General features: G+C 39.5%; 2 protein-coding genes across 2 annotated transcripts in view; one reads left to right on the forward strand and one right to left on the reverse strand.

Moving 5' to 3' along the window:
• Positions 1–642: 642 nt before the first annotated feature.
• lrrc47 (leucine rich repeat containing 47) lies at positions 643–5,032 on the reverse strand. Its single transcript, XM_085344747.1, has 7 exons — positions 4,446–5,032; positions 3,633–4,094; positions 3,415–3,531; positions 3,217–3,332; positions 2,663–2,765; positions 2,324–2,413; positions 643–984 (listed from the first exon to the last, which is right to left on the reverse strand). Exons 1-7 carry the CDS (start codon positions 5,013–5,015, stop codon positions 763–765), a joined length of 1,680 nt encoding a protein of 559 aa, XP_085200873.1. The 5' UTR covers positions 5,016–5,032; the 3' UTR covers positions 643–762.
• Positions 5,033–5,532: 500 nt separating this feature from the next.
• Positions 5,533–16,340, forward strand: part of cep104 (centrosomal protein 104) — a 35,410-nt gene continuing 24,602 nt past the window's right edge. Inside the window, exons 1-10 of the mRNA XM_085344278.1 lie at positions 5,533–5,586; positions 7,110–7,236; positions 7,503–7,676; positions 8,014–8,152; positions 9,042–9,104; positions 11,709–11,785; positions 12,140–12,308; positions 14,669–14,824; positions 14,975–15,202; positions 16,035–16,250. Of these exons, the coding sequence (XP_085200404.1) occupies positions 7,124–7,236; positions 7,503–7,676; positions 8,014–8,152; positions 9,042–9,104; positions 11,709–11,785; positions 12,140–12,308; positions 14,669–14,824; positions 14,975–15,202; positions 16,035–16,250 (1,335 nt within the window). The 5' untranslated portion in view covers positions 5,533–5,586; positions 7,110–7,123. The remainder of the gene's footprint in view (positions 5,587–7,109; positions 7,237–7,502; positions 7,677–8,013; positions 8,153–9,041; positions 9,105–11,708; positions 11,786–12,139; positions 12,309–14,668; positions 14,825–14,974; positions 15,203–16,034; positions 16,251–16,340) is intronic.

Raw genomic sequence — 16,340 nt, forward strand, 5'->3', positions numbered from 1 at the left:
ACGTCTCTGATATTAGTGTCATGTCACAAGCATTTACTTTACTTTCACAAATATAAGATTAAAATTTCTGTCTCATTCAAATTTTGAATAGGACACTTTGTTATTCTTGTGGTTTCTCACTGGGAAATATATAATATTTGTCAACTCTGTACAATCTGCATAACACAATAAACATAGCAAATTTGCATACTATAAAAGCTTTGAGTCTTGTTTTATGTTGTGCTGCTGCACAGGAAATGATGCGGTTTATTTTTCCTGTTTGGGTTGTATTCTGCATGAGCAGCTGTAATCAAGAATGTCAATATCTACAATCAGAAATAAAGTTTATTAAAACCTACTTAGGAATGACTTACTTGAAAAGTTGTTTTTTTTAAAGGAATTCTGAAAAAAGCCAATAAAATCTGCCACTAATAAAAAGTGACTACCCCGAGTTAAAATCAACCACCATTTCCACATGAATGGCTATCTCCGTTTTAAAAATGATGCCTCAGATGCACAGCATGATCGCTGAATTTGGAAATGGATTTATTAAAGTAATTATGGTTCAAAAAGCTTTACATGAATCAGCAACATGTATTAACAATGTCAGAGTTTTTCAAAATAAACCATTGTTCGACATTGTTATTGTATGTTTGAAGCACGTTTAAGTCAAAGTCATAAAAATGAGCCTCAATGCTCACACAGCCCCATCCTTTAAACTGTTAAAATAACTTCACGTAGCATGTGAATGAGTACAAACATGAGGTTTAATCCAATGCACTGTTACCAAATAATAGTCAAGTTGTTCATGTCGTTGGAGAGATCTGTCTTTGACGGGTACACCACCTTCAGGTTCCCGTCCTGGTCGACCGTTCGCACCTGCTGGATGATCAGCTGGCTGGATGCCTCGCTGCTGTCAGCAGGCACTGGTGGGCCACCCCCTTCTCCATCTGACCCCGCCTCTTCCTGATGCTCTGCTGTGAACTTGTTCAACTCTGCCATTTTCTGCAGAGAAACATGAACTGCCTGTTAAATGTGTGTATGCAATTTTTTTCGATTGTTATTTTACCAAGAAGTCCCTCAGAGAGAGATCAGATCACCTCAAAAGTCTATACAAAATACCCCATAATGTAAAATTGAAAAAGGTTGGATTTAAATTCTTTATAAAAACTAAAAACACATTGGTATTCACAGCCTTTGCCATGACACTCAACATCTCATTGAACCCTGATGGAGCTTGAGAGGTTTCCCCAAAGAATAATGAGAAAAACTACAGGTATGCTAAACTTGTAGCATCATACTCAGAAAGACTTGAGGCTGTAATTTCTGCCAAAGGTGCTTCAACAAAGTATTGAGAAGAGGCTGTGAATTCTTTTATACACGTTAGATTTTTGTTTGGTTTTTTTACTTTCAAAAGATTTGCAAGGACTTCAAGCATTTTTTTTTTCAATTTGCCATTTTTATATAAAGAAAATTAATTTGTCCATTTTGGAAAAAGGCTGGAACTTGATGCGCTGCATAACACTCACCGAAAATTTCTCCTTTAATAATTTTTTTATAATGCCTTTACATTAAATAATCAGCCTAAGCATGGAAAATTTCAATTCTTCTGCGAGGTGTGTAGTAAGAAAACGCCAATTATAAGGTGCAAATACTGTGTAACACTACAAAACTGCTCCACAGACACACACACACATAGAAGTAAAGGTACTTCTTAATGTCACTGATTGTCTCTGCTTTCTTTGATTCATTCTACTCAAAAACCTCTGTTAGGAATTTAAAGCACTTCATGTCACAGCACTGACTCCTTTTTGTATTTAAGCAGTTCTACAATTAAGAAAGTCCGGCTTTGTACACTGCTCACAGGTTGCAACACCTTTCTGAGCTCTCTTCTTCAACTTTCTTCATTTCCTCCAAACAGTACCGCTCATGACAAGGTGTTAACGGCCTAGAAATACCACTCAGGAGAAAAAATTAGTGGACTTTGCAAACTGCAAAAAAACTGATTCTGTTAAACAGATTTCCTAAACCAGACGTGTGTACCATCATCAATCCCCATTCCGGCCTTACCAGTAGCATTATCCTCGCAGTGTCAGTCTACTAAAAGGTTTTCCATTAACTACCAAGCACATTACCATGACTGAGGCTTTCACTTGCTCAAAAACATTCCCCTTAAATTTACTTAGAACTGAACCTTGAATGAGTTTCCTCTTGCTACCCTCAGGACACTGTTTTTCCTTCAGGGTCTCTCTAACAAGTATTACAGTCAGAACTGTGCATCCCTGTCTCGTGTTGTGATACAGAGATAAATTATCATTCACTAAAGAAAAGGCAGTGCACTTACTACAATCAGAGCATCCATAACATCTTTACAGGTCTGCAGGCTGGTCGCACTCGTGACCTCCACGAACAACTCTTTGGTCGTCTTCTTGATCTGTACAGTAAAGCTCATGTAATTATTTCCGTCAGATCACGAAAAGACATAAAAACAGCACAATGATGCACAGAACATCAGCTGATAAGCACCTCTGATGAGCTTTAATTCTGTCTTGTTAAATCAGGACAGAATGCAAGCTGACTTGTTATTTCTCTAAAAATCAAATCCATTGTATTCTGTAAAAGTAATGTAAATATTAATGTAAATGACTAATATAAGATAGGGAGAATATCCACATGTACACACCTTGGTTTTCTCACTGTTGGTGATTGGTGGGAATGAAATCACGTCACCTTCTGCATCTACTAGACATGGATAGAGTGGCTTTCCTTGCAGAAGCTGGAGGTATCTTTAAAAACAACACAAAAAGAACAAAAAACTGTTTGGCTGGTGACAGAGACAACAGAATAGGCGAGAGGTTTGTCTGCAATTAAAACCATTAACCTTGCAGAACTTAAAACTCATTTTTAGGTGTTCTGGTATTTATTTCTGAAACCTCAGCCGAAGTCTTGGCACTGCCCCTGACTTTTTTTTTTAAACAGAACAATACTTAGTGCTCAAGGCCAAAATACTCAAACCAATTCTGTGGTCTGACACACCTCTGCTGCCCTCATGTGTTTAAACATCTCGCACACCTCTAATCTAAACAGTCCCTTGGATTTTTTTACATAAATTGTTTTTTGTCCTTAAAATTGGTTCGAGCCTTGAACACAAAGGTTTTATGAGGCTGACTAATGGAGATCTTTGACCCAGTGTTAACAAAGCTTGTGCTGTGTGGAAAGGTCACATGCAGTACTGACTTGTGGAGGCCTGTAACATTCTGCCTCTTCTTCTGCTTCCTCAGCTCTTCAGCCTCTAGATGAAGATGCCTTATAAGCTCGACGGCGGTCATCTCCTTCCGACCCAGCGCAACAATCTAATGGTGAATAAACATGTGAAATTAGGAGTCTTTTTTTTTAAAGAGTGTTTAACAAACAAGACTTCTCTGTCATTTGTACCTTGAGCTGGGTAGGTTGTTTGACATCATACATAAGGGGACTTTTGAGCTGCTGCACATCATGAGTTGCAATGGTTGCTATGGTCCTCTTACCACACAAGTCATCGTGAAGTTTTGTCTGGAAAAACAAAAAGCTATTCTTTATGGACTCTATAACACATATTTGGGTATGTCAGATGTGATGCCGAATTAATATCATAGTGAGGTTTTGGATCTTACCTGAGCCATCAGAAACCGTTTGAGAGCATTCCCAGACTTTAGGTTCATACCTCTGACTATGCAGCACACCAGGTAGGGTCTCACATCTTTCACCTCTGCACTCACTTTGACTGTAAGTGCCGTAGGAGCATCTGAAACATGGAGAACCCTCACCACCATCTTGTTCAGCTCTTCCACCTCATCCTGCTCATCTGATGCCTTCTCCTTCTTCTTCCTCTGCTGCTGCCTTTTTTTCTTGTCTGTGCTGCGTCCTCCGTCAGCATCACCTTTATCTTCCCCTTGTTTGCCTCTTCCTTTTCCTCTCAGGTAATCGAGGATCGACTTGGTTTGGCACCCGTTGACCATCTTCTCCAGACGCTTGTCATTCAGCTTGTTGCCTTTGAAGCTGATTTCCTTCAGCTTGGGGCAGTCACTCAGATCGGAGGGAATCTCTCTCAGCTTATTATTGGAGAGATCCAGGACCTGCAAAGATGGGCCAGAGGAAGACAAAAACAAGGGCAGAGTGTCACAGGAGTCTCACACTCTAAAAAAGTACCCTGAAGTTTAAGTGTACATAATTTAAGCTTTTACAGCAACCAAGCGGGCACACATATAGGACCTTCTATTTACAAAGCATGTTTAAAAATGTGACAGTTTATCCAGCATATAATATTAGCAAAAAGTGAAAGCCATCTTAAATCATATGTTAAGAGCTTTCCTGCCCTGGTGAACATGGCTCATATTGTGGTGAGCCATGTGTCGAGCAAAATAAAATTAAGGCAGGTTTACACTTGTTGATTGGTGGAAAACAACATTTTTGTGAATGGAGTTCACCTTCAGAGCAGCTAGTTTGTGAATCTCTCCACTCAGCTCTTCAATTAAGTTGTCAGAGGCCACCACGGTGCTGAGCAGGTCCAGTTTCTCAGAGTAAAAGTCAGCAGGAAACCCGATGACGCGATTCTTGGAGATGTTGATGGAGGAGAGCTTGGTGCACTGAGAGAGTCCCTCAGGCAGGACCTCCAGGTTGTTACAGCTCACATTGAGCGTGTTCAGCTCCCTTAACTGGGTGACCCCCTCTGGTAAGACTGTAAGGTTGTTGACTGACAGGTCTAGGACCTTTAGAGACTTGAGGTTGCCGATGACATTAGGGATGGATGCGAGCTTGTTTCTGCACAGGATGAGACTCTGGAGGTTTGTCAGATGCCGGATATCCTCGTGGATCTCTGTCAGACTGGGGCACTGGCTAACTTCCAGATAATTCAGTAGTGTCAGAGAGTAGATGGAGGAGTCGAGTCCCCCGTTTGAGGAAATTCTCTTATCAACAGCGGGCCCCTGTAAAACCAACTCACGCCTCTTCTCTGTCGCTGCTTTTTCTACTTCTGGCCATTTCTTCGTGTCATCCATGCTGCTAGATTGATGCAAGTGTGCTAAAGCTCACAACTTCCGTTTAAAATTTTCAAACTAAGTGAATATCATTTAAAAGAAATACACGTATGGGCGTGTGTACGAAACTCTAGTAAATGTATCAAAATGTAGCTTTAAGAAATTAAGCAAAGAGTTAGTGTTTTAGTCTCTTTTGCATTTTATTGCCTTTGCTGTCGTCATGTTATTGCTAAGATAATTGAAAAACAAATCTTGAAGCTACTGCTACTTTATGCCTTTATTCTGAAGGTGAGATCAAACTTCCTTTATTATTGTTGCCGTATTATTGCTGTTCTGAAGCACAATACAAAACGTTTATGAATTTATTGAAATTCCTACCGTATCCAAATACGCACAAAAAACATACAAAAGAACGTGCAAAAGACGAATTAAAATGATAAACGTCGCTAGCCAATGCTGCTGATAAAACTACACTGACCACAATACATTTAGACTGCGACGTTCACGACTGCGCATGTCTGCAGTGGTTGTTGTCAGCGGTGGTTATGGAGACATGGGGCTTCGAGCTGTCAACATTGCGGTGATGTTTGTGGTAAGATACCTTTAAGGTAAACGCAGGAAAACGCTGTTTACACCAGAAATGTAGAAAAATGTTGTGGGACGCAAAGAAACATAGTCACCAGGAAATGTATCAGATTTCAAAACCCCTAGACATTAGACTACCTTAGTTAGCTACGGTATGTGGGCTGATAGTTAACGGTTAGCTTGTACCCATAAAGGGTTGTACTACGAGGTGAGATTAATCAGGCAGCGAACTACGTAGCGCTCAAAGTAAGAACATGGCGTTCTACCTATCTGTCTAAATCACCGTGGTAACTTATGCTGAAAACACAACCTCGTTAGGTCACTCACACACACTCTCTCTCTTTCTCTCTCTCTCTCTATTTCGCTCACACACACACACACACACACGCAACATGTTTAACTGCGATATAGATTATTATTATTATTATTATTATTATTATTATTATTATTATTATTATTGTTGTTGTTGTTGTGATTTTAGGAGAAGTTTTGTATGTCGTGCCTTACTACTATGAATCAATCCCAGCTGTAAAGTTAACAGCAGTACAAACTTCGCGTCACATTGTTGCATTTATTCATTTGGTGATGCAGAAAATGTGCCGGTGTATTTATGCCCGATTCTAGTTTGCTGCTAACCCCTCTGCCAACAAAATAAAGCATGTTTCAGAGCTTTATTGTGCAGCCGTCATGTAAGAAATAAACTCGGCATTAAATAATAAGTGTGAATTTAAAAAAAACAATATTTTGCAGAAACTACTGCCTGACCTCATCTGTCAATCCAGCTGACACCATGTCATAACTAACATCCAACCTGTGGGGCAAATACACTGACAACATTCAACACAACCCCTTTGATTTTCAGTTTCAAACTCAGGATCCTAGCAGTTAACACAGGAATGTTTCGTAAATCGTCACAATCTCAACAGCCCATATAGGAAGGAAGACACTAATTTATCAACAAAGGTGCCTTTCTGGGAATTATAAAATGGAAGTACCCAGGTACGAATTTTAATTGCCTATGAAGATCATCAGTTAACATTAACAGGTGTTAAACAGCTGACACGATGCATGCATATAATACGTACATGTTTTGATCAAGGTGATCGGTGGTGTCAAGGGAAAAGTGTTCCCTTGTGATTTAAGTCACAAAAACAAATATATATGAGCCCAATCAATGGGCTTTTTAAATTTTAAATGTATTCAAATATATTTTTTAATTTGTATAATTTGTATTGTTTTCTGAAATTTGTGGTTGCAGCATCTGTAAAACGGACAGTGGAAAGTGTAAACAAGCTCCACCAGCTAACATGAAAACCAGTTAACCCCTACCCTACCCAACCTAAACTTATTCCAGGCAGCATGAAGTGGTTTTCTGCGCCACTCACAAAGTATGTCCATGCTGCTTGCAGGATACTTTGGAGAGCTTGGAACCTATCCCAGTTGCACGGGCAAAAGGCAGGGTAGGCACACCCAGGTGTAGGACATATATGTATAAATAATAACACTTCATTTTTTTGTTTGTTTTATCAGTGTCCAACAGAGGGATGCCAAGGAAGATAGGATTCACTGTGGTCAGCTCTTCCAGTCATGAGGACAACTTTAGTGCTAAGGAGCTCATGGTGCATGCACCTACAGTCAACGGCTGGAGATCCAGCAGGTACCATAAAAAATACCATAAAGGTTAAACTTTTTTCTGGCAAGTTTTTTAATCTGAATAAAGGCATAAGACAAGTTTACTTCATCTGTAAGATGGAAAATTTCAACACTGGTTGTTATCAGAATGTAGTCAAGAGGAAATTTCCTGTAAAACTGAAGGCCAGCATCTAGTACTCAAAGGCTGTACCCTTTGTCATTTTTCTTGTGACTTCTAAGTTTTTTTACTTTTCAACTTAAAGAAACATGTGTTGATCACTTTTACTGCAGGCTGTGCTCCTACCCTCAGCACATCACGCTCCAGCTGGTTGAAAGAAGTAGGGTAAGGAAGCTGCAGCTATTGGCTCATCAGTACATGATCTCAACCAAGGTTGAGTTCTATATTGGTGACACTCTTCCTGAAACGAGCTCTCCAGGGTTCCCCAGGCAGCTTCACAGACTTGGGTGAGACTGAAGACTTGGCCAGGCTTAATTTCCACATCCTTTTGTTGGACGTTAGGTTGATATGAATCATTTCATTTGGGATCCATTTTGTTTATTAACCTAACATACCAGAAACAGGATAGATGCAGGCTTGCTCTGTGGTTCGGTCTTATTCTGCAGACTAGCTGTCCATTCCTGTTGAATATATAGAATTACCACACTGAGACGTGCACTATCTTGATAGCATATAATCACCAAACTGAAATTTAGTAATCATTTCTACTCTTGTAAATGTCATTTACATCAATATCTTAGAAGGAATTTTGACCCAGACTAACAAAACTTTACTTTCACATAGGTATGTGTCTTTGTCGGACAATGAGAAGACAGGCTTCAAAGCTCGGGAACTGAAGTCAGTCCATGTAGATGCCGTTGGAACATATCTGAGAATAACCTTCCACAGAAACTATGGCAACCGTTACAATCACCATAATCAGGTACTCTGTTACATGGTAACAATGCACTGTGGCCACTGAGTTATTTAAGGGTAGTCTGGTCTGAGAAGGTTAAGGCTTGCATTTTTTATGAATTCTGCTTATTTATGCAGAGAATTAATTTGCTGTAATCACGTTGTCAGTTATATTCTATACTTCACAAGCTTTATGTGCATTTACATTAGTGGAGAAGAGCCCGATTGAATCCTTTTGCTTTCTTCTTATGCTATCCCCGAAGAAGCCTGTTTTCTAAAAAATCTATAGAATTTACATTATTATAATGATTTTATTTACCTTGAACTCCTACAGCTCTCTTTCGTTATTTATTGAACTTTGAACTGCTTGTGTCATTAAAAACAGGAAATATGGGGTGTTATATGTCGGGTTAATTTTTCTTATGAGTGAAGACGAATAAAGGTTGTGAAAATTTATTATTAATCGTTCAAAGGTTCAAGTAATTTTACATGGCGCCATGGATGTGTCATTCAGCCATTGGACAAAGAAAAGGGTACCACTCCCACACACCAGAAATTATGGGCATGTTTTCCTCTAGGTGTGGGTCAGCCTTAACTCGACACCGTAAAGTTTCTGTGCCTTGCTGTGTCATCGCAGGACACATCCTATTAGAACCCCCACACATTCCTAACGGAGGGCGGGTCTTGTCTGTGCTTGGGTCTGTTGGTGTCTGTGTACCAGGCTAAATTCAATACCATAGATAATCTGTCAGAGAGCATTTTCTTTAACTGTAATTAGATGGGTCCTCTATTTGCTTCACACTTACCTATCATTCATTATATTTATTTATTGATTTTTGTTTTGAATGATTTCCTTTACTTTTTGATTTACTTACTTTAGTTCGCTCACCATCGTCATCTTCTTTTAATGATTTCAGGTTGGTTTGGTTGCCATTAATGTTCTGGGAGATGCTTTGGATGGCAATGCTTTTAACACAATAGTAAGTGAGCACTCTCCTCACATATCACCCTTCACTTATGTTTATCCCCTCAGCAGTAGGTGGCGATGTTGTGCTGTGATTCAGTCACATTCAGTCACAGTCGCTCAGAGAAGGATTCATTTCTTATCATGCGTCTGCTTACGCTGAACCAACCACAGCTATGAACATGTCTGTCAAACAGAACTTGTCAAGTATTCCTCACATGTTGTCTGCGTTTATTTATCATTCACAGAACATCATTAAACAATAAACTGGGTTTCAAAGCTTCAGTTTTCCCCTCTTTTTATTGTTTTAATCTGTGCAGACTTACTTATATTTACTTATTAATTTTATAAACATCAACTCAATATAATTGGATTGGAGTTGTTGAGTCACTTTATCTTCAAATGAAGTATTTTGTGTTGTTACTGTGCTATGTGATTATATGTGGTGGATGCACCCGTGTTTACCTAAGTGGTGTGTGTGTGTGTGTGTGTTTGTGCGTAGGTTTGTATATATGTGTCAGGCATCTAGTAATGAGAAACAAAGGGAGGGCAGTATGCAACAGTATGTATCAAACAGGAGGCCTTTAGTTAGTCAGTGTAATCAGATAGTCCTGCAGATGGACAGCTCCTGGAGGAGTGAGAGCACCTTAAAATACACACACACACACACACACACACACAAACACAGACATGGAAAAACATGGACACACTGTCGCACAGATTCCAGTGAACAAGCTTTGCATTGTTGGTCTACTAATCCGACTCTGAGCACTTCCATCACAGCAGTGATCTTGCCCAGAGGGTCGGCTAGATCTTGTTCTCCTATATCTGCCTTATGGGTGGAAGTTATGGAAGAGACACTGTGGTGTGAATACAAAGAAAAAGCTTAACTTTTGGCTGCTTTAAATTGTTAGCAATCCAAATTGTGAAAAGGAAAAAAAAATCACAGCAGCTCGTCAACTACAATGATCAGTTTAATAACAACTTCTTTAACTTTAACCTTTGAAACTTACGGTTGCCATTTTTCTGTTACCGTAGTTTTTTTTTTTAGAATGTGCATTTTAAAAGACATTTACCACATATTACTAATAATATTAACAATGACTATGCTTTATGCAGTGGTCCCACTGCGCTATACAAGTGTACCAATGAGCGAACATATACAATACCAAACCATATTTGTCTTTATGTCTTTTTTTTGTTTCTTTTTTTTTACCTGTGCTTTTGGTTGTGCAAAGTGTCATAAAAATATCAAAATTAATTTTGTTTAACTTGTTTTTTCACAGTAGAAAATAAATATTAGTAACTGATGTATGTGAGATGTAAATAAAAACTGAATGCAATGGTTGGCAAATCTCATAAAGCCATGTTTTATTCACAACGGTATATATAAAAGATTTAGTTTTTTATTTTTTTTTATTTTAAACCCTACATCTTCAGTTTGATGGCTGCAACACATCTCAAAGTTGGAACGGGAGAAACAAAAGGTTTCTTTTAAGTGATACTTACAAGTTAAAGCTGTAAAAACATTTTGCAGCTAATTATGTTAACTGGTCATTAACATGGTTGGGTAAAAAAAGAACATCAGAGAGCCACATTTTCACAAATCTGTAGAAAACTGTGTTTAGAAATTGTGGAATAACGTTCCTCAGTGTTAAATTATGAAGACTTAATATCATCAGAAATTTTCAAGAATGCTGTGTAGAAGGGACGCGGCTTAAAAGCCGATGTGATGCTGTCGTGGAAATTGTTGCATGGGCTTAAATACACTTCCAGAAATCCTTGTCTGTGGACACAGCTCGTGGAGAAATCCACAAGTGCAGGTTAAAGCTTTGTTATGCAAAGAAGGAGCCATACATGAACATGATCTAGAAACGCTGCCATCGTCTCAGGTTATAGAGCAGCGTATGCTCTGATCAAGATGGCATCTTTTTCTGTGAAGGCCTTGCATATTTCAGCAAGACAATGATACAGAGACATACTGTTACAAGAGCATGTCTCTGCACTAAAAGAGTCTGGACCGGCGTACAATCCAAACAAAACATTTGGTGCCCCACGAAACTAAAAAATATGACCAAAAAGAATCTCTATTCTAAACATAAATCATGCAAAGACTATGAAAAATGACATATAAAAACACAAACGTGTGTCTTTTTCTCTTGCAGTATTTTTTCTTATTGAGAGCATAAGAGCAACATGGTATGACTGTTCTTACACATTACTGTGAAGGAACAATATTCTGTGAAAAAGTCTGTCTTCTTTACTATTAAGTTTAATTCTGCTGATAATGAGCAAGAATGTCATCAGTGGCAATGTTTTGTGTAATGCCTTGCTTAGTATTCAAGGTAAAAGCAGTGTTTGCTCTTAGTCTCCATATGGCCATAGCCTTGAGGGTGATGATAACGTTTGCATGTGTTTGTGTATTTGAGTGAGTTAGTGTTCTTATCTTAATACCATTGTAAGATCCAGGTGGTTGCTGGTGCAGTACTTTTGTTTGATCAACACATTTTAAAGATGCAGAGGGATCATTAGTTTTAGGATAAGCCAGTGGGATTAAAAGTCATGTCTTCCTCAACACAGTACGCACGTGTGTGTAATTTGTCCATCTGTTTACCCCCAGCCAAGCAGAGAGCAGCTGATCGAACACTACCTCAACAGTACCCAGCTGGAGGCTGCCTTGGAGTCGACCTTCATGGGGTGAGGCTAAGTCATTGAACCCTGGTTTCTTTTTCTTGTGACAATAACATTGTGTAACAAAGCCATTTAGTCTGGAAGACAACCAATCAGGAACTGAAGGTCACGTGCATTGGTAGATGATGCAGGTGGTGGCCAGTACAGGGAAAAAACACTTTTTGAAATATATGTTTTTTTAATATGTACCCCCAAGGGATGTTTCACCTAGAGGTGAAGCATCCCTTGGGGGCTGGTGAAGAATTGCACAATTAAGAGATAATACACTGAAATGATCTCGGCTTCAACAAGACAGGTGTGTCAAGCCATATAATTAATTTCTCCAATGTTTGTTATCCGTCTGTCCTGTTTTCAACTCAGCAAATGTGAATCCATTTCCCCCTTGGACGATCTGGCCTTTGATATGTACCAGGACCCCGAAGTTGCCCACATCATTCGTCTCCTGGACCAAAAGAAACAAGAGATGGTCCGGCAAGAGAAATATGAGGAAGCCAAGAATTTAAAGCAGGCTATTGCTGACCTTCAAAAGGTACTGTAGCTGCTAGGAATTAGATCATGGTACTAATAAATAGGTACTGTACAGTGAGCTATGGCATTCGGATAGTAGTGTAAATTTGGGCAACAAGTCTTTGTTGTAGCACACACATAGTATATGAAGAGACAGATGTAAAGATGGACAAGCAAATATATGCTAAATGCCCCGCCTTACTTCATGCATCTATTTCCAACAACAGGCTTTCCCAGAAAATTCCAACAACTGTATTGCTGGAATTTAGTTTAATTGTGGACTCACTTGCACCACTTTTTTCACAGATATCTAGATTTATTTCACTACTGTTTGTAACAGGAGTTGTTAAACATTGTTCAGATTCCTGTTGCAGACCTCCTTTGTCTAAAACGTTACCATGCAGACCATGAATTCTTAATAAGCTCGACAGCTGCAGCAAGGGAGAACTTGGATATTTTCTCTCCCATCTCCAACTGCAAGCCATTCTGTAACTGGATAACATACACACCCACTCAGACACCTTGTTAGCATGGCATAAAAGCGGTGGTTGCCAAGGTAGTCATCCTGTAAATCCCTTGTCATCACACCCTCAGGATGTCATAGAATGGTTTATGATGTCACATGATATCTGACAAACGCAGGGACATACAAGACGAAGACAAGAGAAGGTTTTGGCTTGCTGTATTTCTTTCACGTTGGACAGTCAAATTATACACTACTCAAAAAAATTTAAGAAATGCTGAGAAAACACATCAGATCTCTATGGGAAAACTCATGTGAGATGTCTAAACTGACATGGAGAAGGTAACGAGCTGGGGATGAATGGAGGCCACATTTTTTGATGGGAATGAAAATTATCAACCTACAGATGACTGAATTCAAAGACACCCCTAAAATCAAAGTGAAAAAACATGTGGCGGGCTAGTCCAAATTTCATTGCAGCAGCTAAAAATAGTACTAAATAGGTTGTGTGGTCCCCAACTGCTTGCATGTAAACCTGACAACATCAGGGCATCCTCCTAATGAGACAGCACTTGCTGTCCTTGGAGAACCAGGGCATCACTGAGCTTCTGGACAGCCTTCAGTGCAACTTGGTGGCAGCAGAGGGACCAAAATATAATGTTCCAGTGGTGTTCTATTGAATTTAGGTCAGACAAGTCAATGCTATCAATTCTTTCATGACACTAGGCATTGTTGTACTGCCATCTGTCAACAGACATCTTGGTACTTAATGGCAGTCAGGGTGCCGTTGTCTAGCCTGTAGAAGGCTGTGCGTCCCTTCATGGATATGCCTCCACAGATGGTCACTGATCTACTACCAGACCACTCATGTTGAACGAATGCACACATATATTTATATATCTTAGTTGAATTGAATCGAAACAGTTCAGAGGTCATGAGACTGTTTCAGTTGGCAACAAATTAGCTAATAAATTTGGTTCACTGGAATTTTCTCGTTCACATGTTATGTCTGAGTTTCTGAAGTTGATGTCAATTTTACATCCTGTAAAACCTGTCAGGTGACACTAATAGTTTTGTTTTATCAGTTCCATATTCCATGTTCACTGTTACATGTTCTCTCATATACACAAGAGAACAACACTGGTCATTTTTTAGTGATTTCATTGGGCATCATGTCTGCTGACTCTTCCCTGCTGTGTCCAGGCAGGTCCCTTATCTAATCAAAATGGGGTCATTCTGATAGTGAGACGGTCTCCCACTGTGTGGTACATGTCAGAAAGGTCAGCTTTGTATAAACTGCCCGTCCTGAGCTGCACAAGTTTTTCAGGAGTTCTCGTATGAAAACCATCAAACTGAAGATGCAGATTTTCTGTTTACACTTAGATTTGTAAGTAGATGCAAGTTCAGAGTTCATGAAACTCTTTCAGTTGGCAACAAATTAGCTACTGAATTTAGTTCACTAGAATTTCCTCATTCACATGTTATGTCTGAGTTTCTGAAGTTGATGTCAATTTTACATCCTGTAAAACCTGTCAGGTGACACTCATAGTTTGTTCCAATAAAGAACATGTCAATTAAATAAACAAATAAATAAAGACCCATAGCCTCCTCAACACTAAATGCAAATTCTTTTTAATAATGGCTCATGATTTGAAGTGTAGTAAATCTCTCACCAATAGCGCAGCTTTACAAGATGGAAAATTATAATTTGAGCTATCTCTCCTGACAGCTCAAATTATAATTTAGGAGAAGAAGAAAAAAACAGCACGCAGCAAACAGTACATAGACTTGCAGTCACTAAAGGTACAAATTGACATAAATCTTATCTCGTAAATTGTTCTCATCTGTTCAAGCTTGTAGTGTAGAGTCACAGTGTAGCTGCAGGGCTGCTTTTACCTCCATATTCTTTGCACTTCCAGGTCGGGGAGCGTTTGGCTAGATACGATGTGGAGAAGCGATGTGCGATTGAAAAGGAAGACTATGATCTGGCCAAAAAGAAGAAGGAGCTGATGGAGGAGTACAGGAAGAGTGTGTACCAGCAGCTGGAAGTACACAACCTGCTGGATATGACAATGGTATGTCAACAGCTACTGGTTTGGTAACAGCGAGGTGGGCTGTTATTGTTTTGTAAAAGATGGAGAAAATATGCGGGGGAAATCTTGCATTATTCATGGCTCTTTTTGATCTAAAATGATCTCTGTTATTCTATCTTTCCATGTCACCAGGTCACGAGGGCAGCAGAATCAACCCTGGCCCAGTACTCTCCTCCTGTTCTGTCTTCTTCAGGTCGTTCTTCAGTCTATACCAAGCCTCTTGTATCCACAGACACAATCAGCAAAGGGAAAAATCCAGACATTCATAAAAACCAACAATTAGCTGAAGAATCTATCACATCCAACCTGAGCAGCCAACCTGACACACCTTGTACGCCTGCTGCTGTACTCAAAATCGATGTAAGCATCTTCCTGTATCAAATGTGTTTAGATGTTATAGAAATAATGCATGAAACGTGTCCATCTCAAACATACTTTATAATCAAAACAACAGTTTTTCTAAATAAGCAGTGCTTATTTAGACATGACAATCTTCACTGATTATAAACACAAAGATTTTTTTATTGGTCCAGTTGTGCACATTGTTCTGAATTCCATGAACTCCTGTGTTATTATAAAAAAATATTAATAGGAAAGCACCTTAAGAAAAAGTCTCCTGTGTAGTGTTGAAACCCAGGGCACACAAGGAGATTATGACCAGTGGGGTCCTTTGTGCTTTACTCACCACCTACTAAGACTACCCCTAGTGCAGGTTTAGGTTTCACTATTTAATTAAAAGCGTGCAACAGTTGGCTGACTGCAGCGGCTCCCAACCTGGCCTCAAGGCAGGGCTTTGAGCCTTGCACTAGGCAGCAGTGTGCCAGTTGGCCCAGGGGCACCGGAGACAGTACTCTGCTCGGCTGGCTGGAAGTTTGGCTTGAACAGAGAGGGTTCAATATTCATTGTCATCCTTATGTTGAATGATTGACCTTTTCACTAGATGAATGTTAGTGAGAGTTAGTGAAAGAGCAGAGGTAATCAATTTTTCAAAAGTATTTCTCAGGAGGGAAAATGCAGATCAGCTTTCTCTAAACTTTCCATCTCTAAACTTTCCATCTCTAATTTTGGATGCTGAGACATTAAACAGTATAGCAAAATCAAACCGCCGTAGTAAGAAAATATAATATACATTATATTTTCTTCAGCATGTGGTGTCAATATTTTTTCAGTTTCTGCTTTCTTCTGGTGACAGGTTACCAGTGTGCCTTACGACGAAAGGCCGCTGCCAGCCCTTCAGAGGAAAGATCAGCCACTGGAGGCCACTCAGAGCCCTGCGGAGGAGCACTCCCCGATATCAGAAGTGCAAAGGACTCCACAGAGCACTGAAATGAGTGGAGAACCAGAACCCCTGACAGAGAAGGTGCTGAGAGAGGCTGGTCTTTCAATAGAGGTCTTTGGAGAAAGCCTGGTAAGAAAAGATAAACATATGTGAAACAAACAGCTAGCTAAGCCAACGATAGCTGTTAACTTTGCGCTGTGTTTATATTCCTACATGTCA

The sequence above is a fragment of the Diplotaxodon limnothrissa genome, linkage group LG20 (genome assembly GCF_057381915.1).
Source record: "Diplotaxodon limnothrissa isolate DT_005_m linkage group LG20, D_limnothrissa_male_GT1.1, whole genome shotgun sequence".
In the NCBI taxonomy this organism is placed as follows: Eukaryota; Metazoa; Chordata; class Actinopteri; order Cichliformes; family Cichlidae; genus Diplotaxodon; species Diplotaxodon limnothrissa.

Bases quoted from the DNA above. Each gene is read 5' to 3' on its own strand.
- lrrc47 (XM_085344747.1), bottom strand. From the start codon at position 5,015: ATGGATGACACGAAGAAATGGCCAGAAGTAGAAAAAGCAGCGACAGAG. The intron at 2,766-3,216 runs GTCAGTACTGCA...TTGTTTTTAAAG, and splicing joins AATGTTACAGGCCTCCACAA to ATACCTCCAGCTTCTGCAAG. The intron at 2,414-2,662 runs GTGTGTACATGT...TTTACTGTACAG, and splicing joins CCAACAGTGAGAAAACCAAG to ATCAAGAAGACGACCAAAGA.